We start from the raw sequence: 21,531 nt of genomic DNA, 5'->3' as shown, positions 1-21,531 counted from the left end.
GAGACTTCAGCTTGTCCAGAATGCAGCCGCGCGAGCGATCGTGGGTGTACCTCGGTTCACCCACGTAACACCTATCCTCCGTGAGCTGCACTGGCTGCCTATTGGTCTCCGGATACGCTTCAAGGCGCCAGTCGTCACTTATAAAGCCCTTCATGGTATTGGACCTGGGTACTTGAGAGACTGCCTGCTGCCAATTACCTACACTAGACCGATTAGATCCCACAGACTAGGCCTCCTCCGAATTCCATCCGCCGGCCAGTGTCGACTGGCGACTACCTGGAGGAGAGCCTTCTCTGTGGCTGCTCCGACCCTCTGGAACGAACTCCCCATGGAGATTCGAACCCTCACCACCCTCCAGGCCTTCCGCAAGGCCCTCAAAACCTGGTTGTTCCGACAGGCCTGGGGCTAAAGAGCTGTTGCTCCCGTCTCGAATGGTATGGTTGTTGCGTGTTTTTAAATTATGTATTGTTATTGTTATGCTTGCTGTTTTTTTTAAAAAAATCTTTTGTCTGTATCCCCCTTCCCCGGTTCGAGTTGTGAGCCGCCCTGAGTCCCCTTCGGGGGAAAAGGGCGGCATATAAATTTAATAAACTGAACTGAACTGAACTGTCTAGGATTCTCACAATCTGTCCTGCTTTTCTTACAACTATATTTCAATGATTACCAATTACTATCTTACCTTTGTGTCATGCTCAGGAAAGTTACTCTTTCCACCAAGTGTTAAATAAAAAACTATTGTTTATTATGCAAAGATTTCTTGTTATTTTGTAAAAAACAACAACCAACTATACCATATTTATTTTCATACTGTATCATGGACATTATTTTGTTTTCATGTTCGGGGAAGAAATAAAAAAACATCCTTACATGTTATTCTTTTAGCACTAAATAAATTGCCTAACTACTATCGCTAACTAGTTCCCAAGAGTCAGCAGAACAATCTTTGGGAGGTGATTGCTCCAGTGTAATAAATAAAGCACGTGGTAAGATTCCAAATGATTCATAGACTACAGTTATTTTTGTCAAGATGGCATTATTGCAACAAGTTTGGCAGTCAGAAATAAGAAACGTAGCACCATTTTCTCCCAAGTTGCACAGTCTACAACTGTTTAGAGATGAGGCAGTCATTCTGGAAGTGGTGACACCCAGCGGGAGGTATGCATGGGGTTAACATACTATGATTATTTTGGGCAATGCTTCTCCTAGTAAGGATAAGCGGACACAGCTATATAGACTATGAAAGTGGTCTGATATTCAATGGTTCCGTCACTGCTGTACGAAAGAGCTTTGACTCTCATCCGATAAGTCTCTGGCTCCCGCAGAGGCCTCGTGGTATACACCACGCCCTTCAAGTTCTCATCTCTGAGTGAAAAGGGGATGCTCATGTCCTCATTCACCATAAGGAAACTGGTCCTCGGGTGCATCACTCCGTCTTCAGTATAGGCAACTAATCGGATTAGATCCTGATTGGCAGCAATCCCAAATGGGAGGGATACAAATTTGTACTCCAAAGCATAAGGACTCAAGGCACATTCCAAGTCATTGGGGGGGCAGTTCTTGAGGCACGATCTGAAAAGAAAAGAGTTGTGTACATTAGTCTAGAATTAATCAATTTCTACTATTCTTTACCTCGCTTCATCAAATCTTATCCACAGTTGTAAAATCCAGATCATCGCTGGATTCAGTGGTGGGATTCAGCCGGTTCGCACCTATTCGGGAGAACCGGTTGGTAACTTTCTAAGTAGTTCAGAGAACTGGTTGTTGGAAGAAATCTCCTTTTGTTTTTTTCCGCTTTACAGGGCTAATCCTGTAAGGAAGGCAGGAAGGAAACATTCTGGTGTTGTTTCTAGCCTAATCTTTATTGCCCTGCTTACAGAAACTGCCTCTCCGGTTAACCCTTATTACATTGTAACAGCTAAGGCGAAGCGCCCAATGACCTGAGTGACATTGAGTTGGCCAAGCCCACCTAGTCACATGACCACCGAGCTCCACCTACCCAGATGGTCATTAGGGCGGAGAACCGGTTGTTAAATTATTTGAATCCCACCACTGGCTGGATTGATTGGACCCATAATATAGTTAGGTGATTCTGTTGATTATTTATATAGAAATAAATCAACAAGAATGTTGGCAGGTAAGTATCAGCTTTAAAGAGTTCTGCCTGTTTCAAAACATGGCTTAAATAAAAATGTATTCAAATATACATGTTGTCTCTAGCAAGTCCGATTTGTGATGAAATTGAAGTGAGAGCATTTTGCAAGAAGCATTCTTATTTTGTATTTTTAACTACTGTACTTCAGTTTACTCTTTCTTATTCCTATTTTGCTTACCCAGAAATAGAACAATGTGATGATATAGGTAAATTAATATAAATGTATATTTTAAGTCATCACACTCAGCTTACCCAAACTGAGAGACGTTTTAAGTAGATTGTTAAATTAACATGAAACAGCACTTAATATAGGCAAGATTACTTCACTTCAAGATTACAAGTGTCCCTTGTTTAGCGACTACTTCTTTAACCAACCCTTCACACTAACAACAGTGATTTTTTTAAAAGTAACTTGTAAATCCTTGCATTTATGACCTTAGCAGGTCTGTAAAGCTGAAGTAAGAACATAAGCACTGTTGCGGTATCCGTTATTGATCACTTTGCTTAAAGATCGAGTTGTTGGTCCCCAATTGTGCATGCTAAATGAGGACAGTGTGTGTGTGTGTCAGAGGTGGGTTCCTACCTGTTCGCACCAGTTCGGTAGAACCGTTTCGTCAAATCTACCGAACCGGTTAGAAGAGGTTCCACCAGAAAGCAGGCCACCCCTACAGAAGAGGTTCCAAATTTTTTTGAAACTCACCACTGACACACACACACACACACACACACACACACACACACACACAGACTCACACAGAGAGAGAAAGAGAAAGAGAGGAAGAAAGAAAAAAGAAAAAAAGAAAAAAGTGAGAGAGAGATGAAAGAAAAAAAGGAAAAAGGGACAGAGACAAAAGGAAGTGGAGAGAGAGAGAGAGAGAGAGAGAGAGAGAGAGAGAGAGAGAGAACACATGGCCGGCAAGCCACTCCCACCAGGTCACATGGCAAGCCACTCCCACCAGGTCACATGGCAAGCCACTCCCACAAAGGAGGCCACACCCACAAAGTAGGTTCGAATTTTTTTTGAAACCCACCACTGGTGTGTGTGTATGTGTGTGTGTGTCTGTGCGTGTGTGTGTGTGTGTTATGCTCTACTAAATTACCAACTCATAAAGAACTCCTGGCAAAAATAGAGATGAAGATTAAGCATACCCAGAAAGTCGATCTTGTTGGTAGCTTGGAGGGCAAGTAGTTTCTATACACTGATAGCTTCCTTTCATGTTAAAACACATGCGGTTTGGCCCACAATAGATGTTCTGTTCAAGGCATTCATCTACGTCTGATATAATTCAAAAGGGAGGAAAATTTCAGATAGGCCATTCGTTGATTTCATATATTTTTTTTTTTTTTTACTTTGCATCCCAGATAAACAGCACCAACAGGGAATGGCACAGAGCCATCATCGTCAGGCACACAAAGGAACGTTGTATAAAATATGCCCATAAATAAATAAAATAAATATCTTCTTTCCACTGGAGCCATTGGCTTCCCACCAAATATATCAAAGTATATGATTAAAGAAAGAAAGAAAAGGTGACTGTTATAAATTTTAATTCCAAGTGGACACTTTTCCCTGTTGTCTTGCTATGATTTTGGGTCAGGCTCTCAATGGAAATCCCAAAGAGTTTAAAATTTTTTAAAAAAATGAAAACTCTTTGTCGCAAAATTGTGATTTGTTGTAGTCTCTTATTCATGTTCCTACAAGAAACTGTTTCCTTTCCCTATTATCCACTGCAGTAGTGCAGTGGTTAGAGTGCCGTACTGCAGGCTACTTCTGCTGAATGACGGTTCACCGACAAATGCGCGCACGACAAAAGCGCGCTGACAAAAGCGCACCGAGAAAACCGCAAAGTCAAAATCACACCCACAACAGCACGGCAACAGCGCACTGACAAAAGCACGCCTTCACCAAACAATGCCAAAACAACGTAATAACACTAACCCTAACCCTAACCCTAACCCTGAACCTAACCCTAACCCTTACCTTAACCCTAATCATGCTTTTGTGGGCGCGGTTTTGTCAGCGCGCTGTTGTGGGCGCGATTTCGAATTCACGGTTTTCTCGCCGCGGTTTTCTCGCCGTGCTTTTGTCGTGCACGCATTTGTTGGGTCACGCTGACTGACAGCTGCCTGCAATTTGGCAGTTCCAACCTCACCAGGCTCAAGGTTGACTCAGCCTTCCGTCCTTCCGAGGTGGGTCAAATGAGGAGCCAGATTGTTGGGGTTAATATGCTGACTCTGTAAACCGCTTAGAGAGGGCTGTAAAGCACTGTGAAGTGGTATATCAGTCTAACTGCTACTGCTATTGCTATTCATAAAGGTAAACGTAAAAGTTTCCCTTTCCCAGTTGTGTCTGACGGTAGGAGACAGTGCTGATCTCCATCTCTTAGCTTGCATTGTCCAAAGACATTTCTATGATCATGTCATAGATGGGTTGCTGCTGGCTTGGCTCGGTTTGGCTGAACTGGTAGTGGAATTCAGGCCTGGGTCGCAGAACCGACAGCAACCCAGGCCTGACATGCCCCAAACCGGTTCTCCGGTGTCTTCTGCCTCTGCGCATGCACAGAGCAATTTTTAGTCACACGTGCCTGCGCCAACAACGCGTGACCGGCGTGTGCGAGTGAAGCAAGCAGCGAACCGGTACTAACCGGTTCAGGAACTCCACCCCTGGATCATGTGGCCAGCATGACTATATTCCAAGGTGCACAGAATGCTGTGACCTCCCCACAACAGTGGTACCTATTTATCTACTAACATTTGATTGCATCCAAATGCCAGGTGGGTAGGAGCTGAGAAGAGGTGGGTTCCTATCAGTTCACACCTATTCGGTAGAACCGGTTCATCAACTCTACTGAACCAGTTAGAATAGCAATAGCAATAGCAGTAGACTTATATACCGCTTCATAGGGCTTTCAGCCCTCTCTAAGCGGTTTACAGAGAGTCAGCATATTGCCCCCAATAATCTGGGTCCTCATTTTACCCACCTCGGAAGGATGGAAGGCTGAGTCAACCCTGAGCCGGTGAGATTTGAACCGCTGAACTGCTGATCTAGCAGTAGCCTGCAGTGCTGCATTTAACCACTGCGCCACCTTGGCTCTATGTCCAAAGCATACTAATTAGCTTAGTATTCTTTAGTATGAGCAGATAGGAACCCTGCCCTACCTTAAAGGCAACTCTTGTTAAACTCTCACATGAACAAAGGCCATTATTGAAACCATTAATGCATTCAGATATTTGCTATCTATCATAATATCAACTGAATTTCTAAGGCACCGATGAATTATACTGATGAATTTTAATTCTTGTATTTTATTTTTTCCCTCTCTGTCAAGAGATTTTCTTACCTTGACACGTTTTGCCATTGGGCATGATTCGGTAACCTGATGGGCAAGAACACTGGTAACTCCCTAAGATATTCCTGCATTCATGCTGACATACACCTCTGTTCTCACATTCATCAATGTCTGCAAAAAAATTAAAAAATAACCCACCCAAACATTAATATTCTGGGTAAAGTGACAGGCTAAGAAAGGAAAGCTCAATTAAGGCAGGATTCCAAATATTAAATTCCAACACAGAGACACAGACATATACAACTAGAGTTTGGCTGTATTTAGACTAATTTTTTTTCCTTAGCAAATGCAGTTTAGCAAATCTGAGGAACCCTGCCACAATCGAAGCTTTTGAGGTTGACATATAAAGCTGTTTTTGAAGTCCTCTCAACTATTAGACAAGGAGCCTCTTGTCCAATCCTTCAAAAAAAGGAAAGTAGAGAGAATGTAAAGTTGATAACTGCTGGTTGTAAAAATGTCTGTCTGATGAAGTGAGAAGACTCAAATCCTGAGATTCAGTCAACACCGTTCTGAAGGCTGGCGGAGACGGACAGAACCATCACTGCCAAAGTTACTTCTGTCTTTTGGGAGCCAGGAACGTAAAATATAACTCCCTAGGGGAAACCCCTCACTGAGTACAAAGGCCTTCCTCATAGTCTCAACAAGCTCAGCATCTTTCCCTCAGAAAAATCAGACAACATTATTCATCATAGATTTGGGAACTTTTGAGAAGAAGGAACACTGCTATAAAACAGAAGAATATGACATGAATCACCAGGGTAACCCAACTTGCGTATATTTAGTCTTTCACGTAAGACTTGCTAGCAACCTTTTCTTCACCAAGGACCTCCTCCGTTAAAAGCCTTTTGTGACCAAATGGACCATGACCATGGATTCCCCAAAACTTAACTCAAGGTTTAAATCATTAACATTTCTTCCAAGACTTTGCAGACCCACAACATTGCACCTTCTCCCAGGGGTCTACGGACTACAGGTTGAGATCCATTGGTCTAGGATATGGATGCTCTGGCATCTAAACATGTTAAATGTTGGGCAAATGTGCTTCTACTCACATTACCAATCAGATCATGCCCTTGGTGTCGCATCTGATGCTTGTTTGGGAAGTTATATCTTTTTTTCAGCTAATACATGTAGATACATCCCCTAAATAAACCATGTTCTAAGAGGGGAAACTGGATCAGATGAAGATGGAGTGTAGGGATTAAACACAGGCATATATAGTACATACATATACACACATATACAGGTGTGACATTTACCTATACATTTGTTATTTCTTGCCTCATAGCCTTCAGGGCAAGGCTCTCTAACATTTCTTCTAGTCCTGGCGATGGGGATTCTGCTGTTCCTATACTCTGAGTAGGAGCTGTAGAGATTGGAGGAGTGCCTGATATATTGTTGAGGTCGATAGTTGTCTCTCATGGGGGAGAACTGAGCATAATTATAGCTATTGTAATAGGCGCCATAATTTGAGAACCTCTCCAATCCAGCGCAAGACTTGCCATCACCTAATAAATGTTGTCCTGGAGGACAGATACACTTGAAGCTGCCGGGCATGTTGGCGCACTGATAGGCACAAGGTTTAGGCACTTGTTCACATTCATTAATGTCTGCTCATGGGACATGTTTCCAAAGCACAACACCATGTAACAAGGGGAAGGAGAAAAACACACATAAACAAAAAAACAGAACAGAACATGAAAACTCATCAGTCTGCGGAACACGCCGAAATGACAAATGTGATTCTAAAACCACCAAACATAGACACTTCATGCATTAATCTTCTTGCACAACGTTCGATGAAAACCATGACCTCACCCTAGCTAAACATGCACACTTTTACGGCAAATTAAGCGCTCTCTACATACAATGAACTAACTAGAGGCCTTGCTTTCTCTTGATCTGGAATTTTTCAGTATTTTCTTAACCTTTAAACAGTCACAAGGCTCCCGCAATGACATTCAAGTGTTCTCTGTGTAAACTTACCTGTCCCAAAGGTACTTTGAATAAAGTCTGGACCAATTTATGTTTTAAAATATAGAATCTTTTGAAGGATGATCAATTGAAATATGTACTATAAGTGTACAGCCCTTGAATCTAAAGGAAGCATGTCACTTTTGTGTTAAAGATGCTTAAATTTTATTTTGTTTATTTTCTTACTATGATTGCAAAAAAGGCCACAGAGAATTAAGCACACAAACTTTAAAAGGAATATTGAAGTTGCACATCAGCTTTTTCCCATACAAACAGGAAATATGAGTGCCTGTTAGAGATAGGGACTATTTATGGGATAGCGTCTCCCATTTATGCCTATTTGAGGGGGGAAATGTGCCCCAGGTAAATATTTAGCCTTTGTGAATAGTTATATTTCCTGGGATTTTTCCCCGTTCATACATGAAATTAGAAGCTGATGGGCTGTTTTCCCCCACAATAAAAGTCTTAAAAGCTCAATCCTCTGGAAACCACTAATTTCAAGAAGAATGGTACCTTCAGCTTCGTAGGCAGCTACCAATAGCAGGTAATATTCACAAGAATATTATTCCAATTTATTAGGGTTGTGAAAATAATCTGGATTCAAAGAACATCATGTAATTTGGAGCACAAAAGGACAACACTCATCATATGAACTTATTAACCATATCCAGGTTCACATGGTCCAAATCACAATTTGCCATTTAAATTCTTATCTATAGATAGACCTAAAATTTATTCAATTCTACGTTCTGACTTACCCACACAGGGTCTTCCAACTCCCTGGTGTCGATAGCCTCTTGGGCACACACACCGATAACTTCCTTTTGAGTTTTCACAAATCTGGTTGTATCGGCATTGGTGAGTGCCATCTCTGCATTCATCAATATCTGATGAGAACACAACATCTTGCATTACGAAAAAGAAAATATTTATTTTTCTTGATGAGAATATATACTTACAGGGTTGCAAACCTTCCTCAACTGCTTTTTTTTAAATCATACTTCAGTTTTGAAATATTTATGTGTCAGTTATAAATATTTATTTATTAATCAGATTTATATATCTGCTTATCTCATGGAAAGGGACTTTATATGTTAGTCAAATTAGTACCAGATGCCTTCTAAGGAACAGGTGAATTATCTTGAATCTGCTCATTTTCACTGCTTATATTCTTAAAAAGTAATGTCAGATGGCTCTGATTTTTGTGAGCTGCAGATCATTTTATCGGAGATATATATATATATATATATATATATATATATATATATATATATATATATATATGTGTGTGTGTGTGTGTGTGTGTGTGTGTGTGTGTGTGTGTGTGTGTGTGTGTATTTGTGCTGATAAATAAAGGGAGACTAGTATAGATCTATTTCAAGCTATTTAGCTAGCCATACCCTTACTGGGATTCGAACCTGTGCTGTGTTGCATCTTAGGCAAACATCTTAGCCATTAAGCCACAAGTCTCCTCCTTATCAGCTGAAGCCAGGGAAGAAGGTATATATTTAGAGTCACAACCCCTGGTAAGCCCCAATTATGAGAGGAAGGTAACTGCTTCCATCATCTGTCAATCGGCTCGTCACAAGAGTCCATCACGACAGAAACCCAATATTTTTACTATTGCCTTTGTTATATTTGTGTTTTTTATATATATGTGTATGTATATGTATATATATATATATTGCATCGGTATATAATATACATACATACATACATACCAGGGGTGGGTTTCTCGCCCCGTTCCAACCGGATCGGTTGGAACGAGGCCGGCGGCGTCCTCGCGCACGCACGCGACGCGCGCATGCGTATTAGCGTCTGTGCGATGCTCCAGCTGCTCCTGGAGGATCGCGCAGGCGTTCTGCGCATGCGTGGAAAGCGCGAAATTAAAAAAAAACGGGTAAGGAGCGGGCGCGGGTGTGCGGGCGCGCGCGGGCGCGGGGGGGGGGCTTCGCCGTTCCCGGAAGTTACTTACTTCCAGGTTCGGCGACCAACCGGATCGCAGGGACCGGTGCGAACCGGTTGAAACCCAGCCCTGATACATACATACATACATACATACATACATACATACATACATACATACATACATACATACATACATATATATATATATATATATATATATATGTGTGTGTGTGTGTGTGTTTTTATAACAAAAGGCAACAGTAAAAATGTTGGGTTTCTGTCGTGATGGACTCTTGTGATGAGCCGATTGACAGATGTTGGAAGCAGTTAGCTTCCTCCCATAATTGGGGCTTACCAGGGGTTGTGACACTAATATATATATATGTGTGTGTGTGTGTGTGTGTGTGTTTGTATACACACACACATATATATATATTTGTGCTGATAAATAAATGGAGACTAGTATAGATCTATTTCAAGCTATTTAGCTCTCATCAGCTAGCCATACCCTTACTGGGAATCGAACCTGGGCTGTATTACATATTAGGCAGTTGTGTTAACCACTAAGCCACAAGGTTCTCCTCCTTTATATATATACTGCAGCTCATGAAGGCTAAGGTCTTTTACTAAAATGTGTTAGTTGAAAAAGGTGCTAAAGAGTCTAGATTTCTTTTGTGACCATCATAGGTTCATGTAATATTCATAATTATATTTGGTAATATCAATGATCCATGACTATCGTTCACAAGTTTGAGAGAAAGAGGGTAGGATAATGGAAGCAGCTAGTTCTCTCTTATACCCTGAAAATAATATGATAACTAAATGTACCAACCTATACACGTTCCATTTTCTGCTTTGGTCATTCCACTTGGACACAGATCAATACATTTATAGCCTCCTCGCGTATTCTTGCACAACTGGTCAGGTCTGCATACATTTTGTCTGCATTCATTCACATCTTTTTTTTAAAAAAAAACACACCATGCAAGATGAAATTAAATAATTAAATTTCACGGTTGCCTCATTTGTCCAAAGGGCAATCTTTCTGCGGCTTCCCTGTCACCCCACTGTCTACTCCAAAGTAGGAGAGAGATAGCATCTATTTTGCAAGCAGCAGACAATGCTATTGGATCGAGCCAAGTTTGTTTGTTTGTTTGTTTGTTTGTTTATTTATTTATTTATTTATTTATTTATTTGTTTGTTTGTTTGTCTTGTATGCCGCCCACTCCCGGAGGACTCCGGGCGGCTCACAAAAGACAAGGGAAAGGGGGGAACGAGACAAAGACAACATATTAAAAACAAAACCAACATTCACAGTTTCCGTGGAGGTAGATGCTTCTCAGCTAGTTAGGAGAATAGAGATTTTTCCCTCTATTGGGAAAAAGGGAAATGGAGAATCACATCAGCTGACATTCTTAATATCTGAATGGAGCTGAATAACTAGAAACTTCAAGGCTGCTAGAAGGACATTTCTCAGGGCTTCTCTGTCTAAAACGACCCATTCATCACTGAATCACATGTACTGTTTTGTAGGTAAACTGATATGGAAGAGAAACGGAAATAGGTAGATGTACCTCATGGATTTTCCCCAATACTTATTTTATTTAAGCCATGCATATTGCAAATCAAGGGACAATGATTAATTACATCAACCCAGTGAAAACCTATCTTTCAAAAAGCATGGAAATAAATTGCCCGAATGCTCAGAATCCACTGTGTACAAGTATATTCAGTGACTGTTAGATTTCGGGATTCATGCTGGGTAAGGTATTCACCCACAAGTGAAAAAGCCATTCCAGTCCCACTTTGGATTATGTCAAATTTGTACCCATGCATTTTCTGCTTTTCAGCTGATAGCCTGGATCACATCCACAGTGGAAGCTTCCAATGGTGTTGAAGCAATGGTGATGACAAGGATGAGACTCTTGACATTCATTTACATCTGTTGAATAATAATAATAAGGACATTTTGACCTATTTCTTTGCATCCAGCTTTGTAATGCTACAAAACTACCTGGCACTTCTTCTGCAAAACCCAGAAGGAAGAAAGGATGTCTTCTAGGTTTAGTAAAGGTAAAGGTTCCCTTTGCACATATGTGTTAGTCATTCCCGACTCTAGGGGGCAGTGCTCATCTCCGTTTCAAAGCCGCAGAGCCAGCGCTGTCCAAAAACGTCTCCGTGGTCATGTGGCTGGCATGACTCAATGCCGAAGGCACACGGAACGCTGTTACCTTCCCACCAAAGTTGGTTCCCATTTTTCTACTTGCATTTTTAGATGCTTTTGAACTGCTAGGTTGGCAGAAACTGGGACAAGTAACAGGAGCTCACTCCATTACGAAGCGCTGGGGATTCGAACTGCTGAACTGCTGACCTTTCTGATCGACAAGCTCAGTGTCTTAGCCACCGCTCAGCACTTCTAGGTTTATGTCTTTGTAGTGCTTTGTGGTTGCTTAGGTGTCAGGCCTGCAATTATATTCCTTTTAGAATTTTGGCCTGCCACATTTTCTCTTGTTTCATTATGCTGTTTCTTTAGTATAGTTGATGGGAGGGGGGAATAAACAGGAGTAGGATTGTGGAATGTGTTATTCTCATTCTTTTCTAGAAGCCAAGGTCATCTTTTCTCTCCGCATTTTTACACCTGACCGGAAGCAGTTGCGTGGAAGAAGAAGATTGGACCATGTGATGGATTGTGGGGACCATGTGATGGATTGTGGGGACAAGATCATGAACTTTTAACTGGGTGGGATTCTGATGTCATTTCCAGAATTGGGATTAACACAGATGTGCTAAGGTGTCTGCTTTATTAAATTGGAACTTTTAGGATCGTTTTGCCTTGGACTCTGATTTAATTCTACATGACACTTGGAACGCTGACCTTAGGCTTGTCATTTTTCACTCCTCTATACCACTTGTCTATGCTGCAGGAAAACTCCTTATCCAAGGAGTCAATGCCCCCATGTCTCTGGACACACACAAGCAACAGAGTATGTGCTTCTCCAATGTCTGTATTATAGACAGATATGTCTAATCCCCAGTTTATCATCATTGTTCAAATATCCTGACTTCAAACTTCTACACCTCCCTTCAGCTTTCAGATACCAATTTCTTCTAGAATGTGTACTGTAGGTTCTGTGCAGTTCTTAAAATCCATCAGAAGATGACCTATGCCTATGATGGCAAACCTATGGCACGAGTGCCACAGGTGGCACACAGAACCCTCTCTGTCGCCCCAGCCCAGCTCCGCCGTGCATGTGTGAGCAATCCATCAGCCGTCTGACAGCTTGTTTACATTTTCTTCGGGCGAAGGAGATAAGATATGTTAAGTATATTGATATGGAAGCATAAATACCATCAACATAGAATGGAGTTTGCTCAGAAGCTGAAATACACCAATAAGAGGAAGAGTGGGAAATGGAGGAGAGAAGAAAGATGGGAAGAGAGGGATAGGAGAGAGGGTAAGGGGGGGGGAAGATGAGGAGGATAAGGAGGAGTGGAATGAAGAGAGAGGAGAAGGAGAAAGGAAGGGGAAGTAGAGTAGAAAAGGATGATGGAGGGAAGAAAGGAGGTAGGAGAGAGGTAGAAGAATTGAATTGAATTTGAATTTGAATTTATTAAAATTTATAGGCCGCCCTTTTCCCTGAGGGGACTCAGGGCGGCTCACAATCACAAGGGAGGGAAGTGCAACATCAAAAACAAAACAAAATGTGAACAAAGAAAAAAATAGTAAAACGCAACTTTCGTTCAACAATCAAAGAGGTGTATGGAGAGCAGAAGAGCTAATAATGGGTTTTTATCTTTCTGGGTGTTGATGACAAGAGGAATTGATGTAATTACTACTTAATACAATAGGATATTGGCTATGTAATAATATACATGTGATTATATGTTATGAAAATGGAAAATAAAAGAAATATGTTTTGAAAAAATCATCTCTGAATGGAGACTAGAGTGGCCAACAGGAGCTGAGTAGATCCTGATCCCTGACCTCATCAGCAACCACATCATTGTTGGAATATCCTAGGAGATGTCCATAGCCAAAAATTTTAGTGGAAAAAAGAGAAAAATTACTATTTTTCTAAAAGCAACCTTAAACTGCCTCAGCCGTGGGTTGGGAATGAGATAATCTTACGAGTGGTATAAAAATCAATTACTAAGCCATGTTTGTTCCCCAGGGACATAATCATGAGCCCAAAACTTTGCCTAAGTAGTAGCTAAGTACTTGTGGACAGCCGTCCCAACAGCAAATTCTTTGGAATTGAAGGCTGGAACTGTCCCACGGGAATGGTGCCATGCAATGTAATGATAGTTGACATTTCAGCTCAATGCAATTGTAAGGCGCACATTAAAAACCCGTGAACGAAATCAGAAAGTTACTAGCCTATATTATCCCTAGCTCGTCTGAATGGAAGATAATAATTAATAATGTTGGATATTTGGAAATTATTTTAAAAAAACGATCAGAAAACCACATTGTGAAAAAGCAAAATCTCAGTAAGTGGTTTTCAAATGTTTCTTACTATTCTGGGGGACACCTTATCCCCGTGAAAGTATTATTTAATGAGCCTTAGGCCCTTTCATGAAAGTGTTTGACGCATATTGTCATTTCCATACCTTGGCAACTCAATCCATCTGGTGTTCTTCTAAAACCAATTCCACATTGAATCACACAGCGATATGAGCCAATAACGTTCTCACAGTCTTGGCCGATCATGCATGAATGCCTCCCCAAGGCACACTCATCAATATCTGCATTAAATAGCAATACAAAAGTATAATAAAGTTCAAATGGTAATACAGGCTCTATTGAAGCATAGACATATCTCAATATATCATCATGGGAGAAGCACAGAGGTGGGTTCCTACCAGTTCGCACCTATTCGGTAGAACCGGTTCGTCAAATCTACCAAACCAGTTAGAAGAGGTTCCACCAGTGGACCCGGAAAGCAGGCCACACCTACAGAAGAGGTTCCAGAATTTTATGAACCCAACACTGGTCCTTGGATATGATTATTCCACACTATCATGCTCCTATTTAGAAAACACAGTGCCTCTGTGAAAGGCAAGGATAACTACTGCGTTTGTGGTGCAATCAGAACATTGCGTGTGTTGAAGTTGTTTTAGTGCAAACCAAAGATGCCTTTTAAAAAACAAGTTGACATCATATTCTTATGCATGCCAGTGCTGTGTGTGAGGTAATTTAAGGTGGTTCTGACAAGTGTCATCGGCATCTTCATATCCGGTCACATGGGCGGCAAGCCACTCCCACAAAGGAGGCCACACCCACAGAGTAGGTTCGAACAATTTTTGAAACCCACCACTGGAGAAGCAGCATCCATTTTCTCAGGAAAAGATAGTATACAGAAGAAGCTTAAAAGGGCATAATAAAAAAACCACATTGAAGCTTAACAGCTGTTGTGCTGCCTTCTGGTCTTAAGAGAAAAGCCATTTTATTATTTTTCAATCTATGGCTCCTTTATTCTCCATTGTTGTTTCTGGGTCCCCAATTCCCTAATTAAGAGCAACCATCTACCACAAATAATGGCTGATGAGGTAGAACTGGACTGGAGAAGTTATGGCGTTGCCTCACTCTGGAGAAGCGATTCCTTGGTCTCACCTAGATTTCAGGGTCACCAATTGCCCCCCAAGAGATTTCAGAAAGTGATGCTCACCTTGACATGCTCTTCCATCTGCTGATATAGTAAGACCCTTGGGACAGGAGCAGTAATAGGTTCCTACAACATTGTGACATATATGGGAACATGGTTTTTGAGTTGTACACTCATCTTCATCTAATGAAGGAGGGAAGCAGAATAATTAACAGATATCTAAGTACCTTTTGGAACAAACTCCCCGCAGAGATTTGGACCCTCACCTCTCTCCAGGCCTTCTGAAAAGCCGTTAAAACCTGGCTGTGTCGGCAGGCCTGGGGTTGATGAGTTCCCTTCCCCTCTCGAATCATGTGGCTGTTGGTTGTTTTAAATTCCCTATACTTTTTGTTGTAGTTTTTGTGTTTTTCCCTTCCCCCTCCTTGGGTTTGTGCGCCGCCCTGAGTCCCGCTGGGAATAGGGCGGCATATCAATAAAATGAACCTCGAACCTCGAACCTAAGAGTACAACCTGTAGCCCAACAGCTGCATTGAGTCTGCTAGGGGTTTCTTTCACACCCACAGATTCTATTCCCCACAACAAGAAATTCCCACAATGCTAGCACCATTACATTAATAGTAAGGAAAATAAACCAGAAACAGTCAGATTGGAATTCTACCCAGGTTGAAGGTGCTGTTTGAACTCACTCATTACCTACCAAGTCAGAAAAGAAAAAAAGCCGAGGTGGCACAGTGGTTAGAGTGCAGCACTGCAGGCTACTTCAGCTGACTGCTAGTTCTGCAGTTCGGCTGTTCAAATCTCACCGGCTCAGGGTTGACTCAGCCTTCCATCCTTCCGAGGTGGGTAAAATGAGGACCCGGATTGTTGTTGGGGGCGATATGCTGACTCTGTAAACCGCTTAGAGAGGGCTGAAAGCCCTATGAAGCGGTATATAAGTCTAATTGCTATTGCTATTGCTAAAAGCAAACTTAAATTCAGTTTGATTTAAAAGAACATGTTATATGCTAAAGCTAGGAGCTCCACATTGTAAAAGCAAGTTTCAGAATTTCAGTTTATTACCTCAGGCAATTTTGGAATTTTCCACCACTGAAAATAGCCCCCTTTTTTAAACAACAACAACAAATAAATAAACCCCTGGAAGGACGTTTATACCAACATTGCTTTACTATCTTTTTGTTTTGATAACTGGAAGAGGAAAAAAACAGTCCATGAAAGAGGAAGGAGAATATAGGGTGTGCTGCAATTTTTGCAATGGTGAGGTTTGTGGATTCTCTCACCTGAACAGTAGGGACCAGAAGAATCCAAAAGAAACCCATCAGGGCACTGGTTGCTATGATCTCCTGTGGAAGAAGGGAATGGCTAATCAGATTGATATAAGTGGTTACTCTTATCTTTTAGAAGACAGCCACTTCAGCGATTGTGGGTGCACCTAGGTACAGCCACGTTACACCTATCCTCCGCGAGCTGCACTGGCTACCGATCGGTCTCCGGATACGCTTCAAAGTGCTAGTCGTAACTTATAAAGCCCTCCATGGCATCGGACCTGGGTACCTGAGAGACCGCCTCCTGCCAATTACCCCACAAAGACAGATTCGATTGCACAGGCTGGGCCTTCTCCGGGTCCCACCTGCCAGTCAATGTCGGCTGGCGATCCCCCAGGGGGAGAGTCTTCTCTGTGGCTGCTCCGGCCCTCTGGAACGAGCTCCCCATGGAGATCCGGACCCTTACTACCCTCCCGGTCTTCCGTAAAGCTACTAAGTCCTGGCTGTTCCGGCAGGCCTGGGGGCTGTTGAAGTATCCAGCCCCGCTTCAATTGTGAATGTTGTGTATTTTTAAATTGTTGTATTGTCCTATTTATCTCCCTTTCCCTGTTTTATTGTGAGCCGCCCGGAGTCCTTCGGGAGCGGGCGGCATACAAAACTAATAAAACAAACAAAGAAACAAAGATGGAAGACCCTTTTTTTAAATTGCTCCTGAGGTAAGAATTCGAACTGATGGATGAAATGGCATGGAAACAGATTTTAATTACTGAAATCCTAATGATAAAACAGTTCTCTGCATTGGAGCAGATTGCAATGAAAAATGACAGGTTCTTCTTTATTAGAGGTATTTCATTAGAGCAGTGTTTCCCAAACTTTTGACATATGTGTACCCCTTCTATAATTTTCGTAACGCTGAGTACCCCTCATAAAAAACATATGCTTTAATAAAAATCAAAATATATTTATTTTTGACGCCTCACAAGACTGTCTAACCATTAGATAACACTGCAATTCTCCGGCGTTTAAACAGCTCCGCGGCTCAACGTCAACTGTTAATGTTCCCGCGGTTTAAAAATGGCCGAACCCGAGCTGTGCGAAGGATGCACAGAGGTTCCCGCCATAATGAGTTGCGACACGAAGTACGATGGCCCCAGTTCCCATGTAAAAACTGTGATACACGCCTATTTCTTTCCTTGTTCTGTGGGCGCAGCTAAGCATGGTGCAGTGGATATTCCCACGTGATCCCCACCAAACTCCGGTGCAACGCGTACCCCCATCAAACTCTTCCCGTACAAAGTGCGTACCACACTTTGGGAAACACTGCATTAGAGGCTAAACTGCTGTCTCTCAAGGTTACCACAGCTGCATCTTACATTGCAAAATCTTTGTTGAGAAAACAGTTGGGCTAGTGGAATTTCAATTTTTTTTCTCTATTAAGGCAAACCTTAATAGACTTGTTGTGCATCTTAGTTCAAAACGTTTTTATTCAGAACTAAAATGTTTACCCCAAAAGTACATGATGTGTCTCTATGAATCACATTTTTTAAAAAAATTAAGTCCAAAATAACATTTGTATTGACTGTAAGAAAAGAATATCACCCCACAAACAACTGCAGGTACCAGGGCAAATGTCATGTTTACAGGAGACATTTTGTCTTCATTAGTATTGAAAAAAAGGGAACTTTCATTCTTTTGGGAAGATGCAAAAGGCTAGCATGAATTAAGGAAATTTATCCTGGCCAATGACCAATTCATATTTGGTACTCCGTTGCTCAAATGTCCCCAAAATTGCCAGGATGGATTAGGTCATAACTTCTCAAAGGATGATTGTATCTTGAAAAAAACTTTATTTACAAAATAGGCAAACGGTAAGATAATAAAACTTTTATGCGTGCATGATTAGTCTCAAACATCTAAATCTGTGTGCAACCACTATAAAGGTTTTTTTTAAAATTTGAACTAGTCTTTATTTAGTTAAATATAATTTAACTAAATATGCTAAGCTTTAGCATATGGATTCTCATTTTACTGACAGTTTTTCCCATGTGATCTGACCTAAATTGTAAAGAAGGACGAGGACAAAACATATTTAAAAAAATAAATAAAGTAAGGGTGCATCTACTTTCCTCAAAATTCATACCTTTTGTAATGGAAGCAGCAATTTTAAAAGTCAAAGCTTCTTCGTGTGGGCTGTATTCTGTTTTAATAGAAGAGGCTTGAAGTGTTTCAACCAGGAAAGGCATTTTCCCACGATTCTGATCGTAAGTAATGGTATGGTTCCAGGTGTATGGTAAACTGACGCCATCTATGCTAAAGAGCCGCGTGGAGTAAGCATAAACCTGACCAGGGCCTGTTTGAATGTAGTCTTCTGTATAATCCTAAAATGAACATCACGGCTTTAAGGTGAAGAAGAAACTGCAAACAGAATCCTTTTTGTTCAGCATGCAAAAATTCACAATCGTTTATAATTAAAGAATTATTGCTACCTAAAACTTCAAACATACTTATGTGTTCTGACCCCAACTCGTTCCACACCAAGCCAAAGATACTTTCCGAAATTTATTAACAGACAGACAGGTCCATGGCAGCAATCCAGCACAGATAAGCCTTGCCAAGCTCACAATACTGTTCTCCAACATTCGTTAATGCGTTGACTTCTGCAAAAGGGGCGTGTGCACAAGCATTCCTTTTATAGACTGGAGAGGAGCCTAATGACCGCCAGCTGAGTGCAATTATCTCCTGTAACTGCGTAATTGTTCCTTACGCCTATTAGCTCTCCGGTGCTGGGCATCTAGGAACAACTCCCTTGGCTCCTCCCCACTGATGACGTCCGGATCATCCTCCCTTGTTTCCTCCCCACTGGTCCAAGGCTCAGGCGCCACCTGGTGGCCAACCAACCTCTCTGCACCCTGCTCAGAGTCAGAACCCTGTCCAGGGTCCTCCACATCCTCCAGAGCCAACTCAGAGGGCCCCTCGCTGTCGGAGTCTGGTGGCAGCTCCAATGGTTCATGCTGGGCCACAACACTTATGTAGTTATATGGTTTAATAAATTGGTGAAATTGATACTGATCCCAATTACTTGTTTTCCAGAGGAATGACATCAGTGTATTATTCTCAGTGCAGAAATTAATGGGAAAAGCCAAAGTTCCGTGTTTACCCCTGACTAGAAATGTACTTTAAGGCACTAGGCTAAAAATTGGGGTCGGGGTGGAACTGTGGGTTTTATCCCTTCCTTGGGCACAAAGCCATCTGGGTGACCTTGGGCAAGTCACACTCTCTCCTTCTGTGGAAGCAGGCAAGGGCAAAACACTTCTGGGGAAAAAAATAACTTGCCAAGAAAATTGCAGGGACTAATCCAGATAGCCACCACATTTGTCTACATATTTGAAAATATCCAGATTTCTTGTTACTAATTGTCCTGCAGTGGAACATTGATAAAATCAGAGGTGGGTTCCTACCAGTTCGCACCAGTTTGGTAGAACCGGTTCATCAAATCTACCGAACCGGTTAGAAGAGGTTCCACCAGTGGAACACCTACAGAAGAGGTGAGAGAGAGAGAGAGAGAGAGAGTGAGAGAGAGAGAGAGAGAGAGAGAGAGAGAGGAAGAGAGGAAGAAAAAAAGAAAGAAAAAAAGAAAGAAAAAAAGAAAGAAAAGTGAGAGAGATGAAAAAAAAGGAAAAAGGGACAGAGAGACAAAAGGAAGGAAAGAGAGAGAGAGAGAGAGAGAGAGAGAAAGAAAGAAAGAAAGAAAGAAAGAAAGAAGGAAAGAAAGAAAGAAAGAAAGAAAGAAAGAAAGAAAGAAAGAAAGAAAACACATGGCCGGCAAGCCACTCCCACCAGGTCACATGGCCGTCAAGCCACTCCCACAAAGGAGGCCACACCCACAGAGTAGGTTCAACATTTTTTTGAAACCCACCACTGGATAAAATATATACTAAGGTACACTGGAAAAAAAATTCAGCATTACCTTGTGGGAAATCAATAAGCAGAAGATGAATATTTTATTTAAAAAGAAGAAAGAACACTATCTGGTGCTTTTACATCCAAACCTGAAAACAATTCTCAAAGATTGATTTATCCTTTCACAGTAGTCAGTACCCCAACAATATAATATGACACCAGTGATTTATTTATTCCCAGGGGTTAACTTTTGTTGGGGCGGTAATAAGTTCTTTGTGCTAGACTATTAAACCACATTTCCCAGAAGGCAGAAATGTTCTTGGTCACATGAAGAGTAAGAGACCTCCCTCTGCTGGAAATAAAGAAGTACAGGTAATTTAAAAAAAATTAAGAGCAGAACTTGGAAGAAACTTGAAGAAGGAAAATGGCAATTAAAATGGTTTTTATCATCCAGCCAGTAACTTCTGATTAATGTAGGCTCTCTTCAAAGCTAAAAGACCCAAAATAATTGAAGTAGATGAACATTTGGTTCAGGAGGTTTCTATTTCTGTAGAAATAGTCACACTGCTCAGGGAGAAATATTGTGCTAGATATTGTACTAGATATATTAGAAACCCACAAACTCATTAGATTTCATTTCTGGTTTTTGAGACTTTCTAACACTTCTGTACAAATTACAGAAGTGTACTTCAGGCTGTGTTCATGATTTTTAGAATGCATACATCACTGTTTTTCATTACAATTTCTTGAATGTTTTCTTTTTAAATGAGTTGTGTGTTGTATCAGTGTGATCTACAGAACTGGATAATTTATCAACACTCAATGTTTGGGTTTTAATATCTAAAGTTAAAAACAAGCCACAATAATACAATATTGCATAGAGAGAAGGTTTTTTTACATTGCCAAAAAAAAGCAGCCCTAGGAATGACTACTGAACTCTCTTGCACACCAGAATTAGGAAGCGGATGTCGCCCTTGATCAGTAAATAAGAAACAAATAGAGGTTACAGGATTATAGAGACTCAATGGCTGCTAGACAAAGCATCTGCTGAATAGAAGCACCAATGAAGGCATATCTTTAGAATGGAAGCAATCCACCATATAAAAGCGTGTTTATTATGAATTATATTCATTAAATATTGTTCATTAAATGCGTGATTTGGCATTTCTAAGCACAATATTTTGTTGCCTGATCAGTCTTTGGATAGTGCATTCTAATACATTTTAGACAATTATCTTCATGGGAATGTTTCATCATACTACATCTTTGGCAAGTTTCAGAAGTCCTAAAGAAGCCAAAAATATTCATTCATTCATTCATTCATTCATTCATTCATTCATTCATTCATTCATTCATTCATTCTTTCATTCATTCTCTCT

The 21,531-nt window shown here is 41.2% G+C and overlaps 1 protein-coding gene across 1 annotated transcript in view; it reads right to left on the bottom strand.

Moving 5' to 3' along the window:
- Nucleotides 1-457: 457 nt before the first annotated feature.
- The window catches only part of HMCN1 (hemicentin 1), a 240,065-nt gene continuing 218,991 nt past the window's right edge, over nt 458-21,531 (bottom strand). The window contains exons 97-107 of the mRNA XM_087726175.1: nt 18,393-18,630; nt 16,268-16,330; nt 15,054-15,173; nt 13,996-14,130; nt 11,213-11,326; nt 10,217-10,342; nt 8,235-8,363; nt 6,762-7,112; nt 5,494-5,613; nt 3,302-3,428; nt 458-1,569 (exon numbers count right to left, since the gene is read on the bottom strand). Of these exons, the coding sequence (XP_087582301.1) occupies nt 1,203-1,569; nt 3,302-3,428; nt 5,494-5,613; nt 6,762-7,112; nt 8,235-8,363; nt 10,217-10,342; nt 11,213-11,326; nt 13,996-14,130; nt 15,054-15,173; nt 16,268-16,330; nt 18,393-18,630 (1,890 nt within the window). The 3' untranslated portion in view covers nt 458-1,202. The remainder of the gene's footprint in view (nt 1,570-3,301; nt 3,429-5,493; nt 5,614-6,761; nt 7,113-8,234; nt 8,364-10,216; nt 10,343-11,212; nt 11,327-13,995; nt 14,131-15,053; nt 15,174-16,267; nt 16,331-18,392; nt 18,631-21,531) is intronic.

Source organism: Thamnophis sirtalis, unplaced genomic scaffold (genome assembly GCF_051295495.1).
Source record: "Thamnophis sirtalis isolate CommonGarterSnake01/CBP01778 unplaced genomic scaffold, rThaSir2_p1.2 scaffold_12, whole genome shotgun sequence".
NCBI classification, from domain to species: Eukaryota; Metazoa; Chordata; class Lepidosauria; order Squamata; family Natricidae; genus Thamnophis; species Thamnophis sirtalis.
The sequence above is the reverse complement of the archived record's forward strand: the minus strand, read 5'-3'. Positions and strand labels throughout refer to the sequence as shown.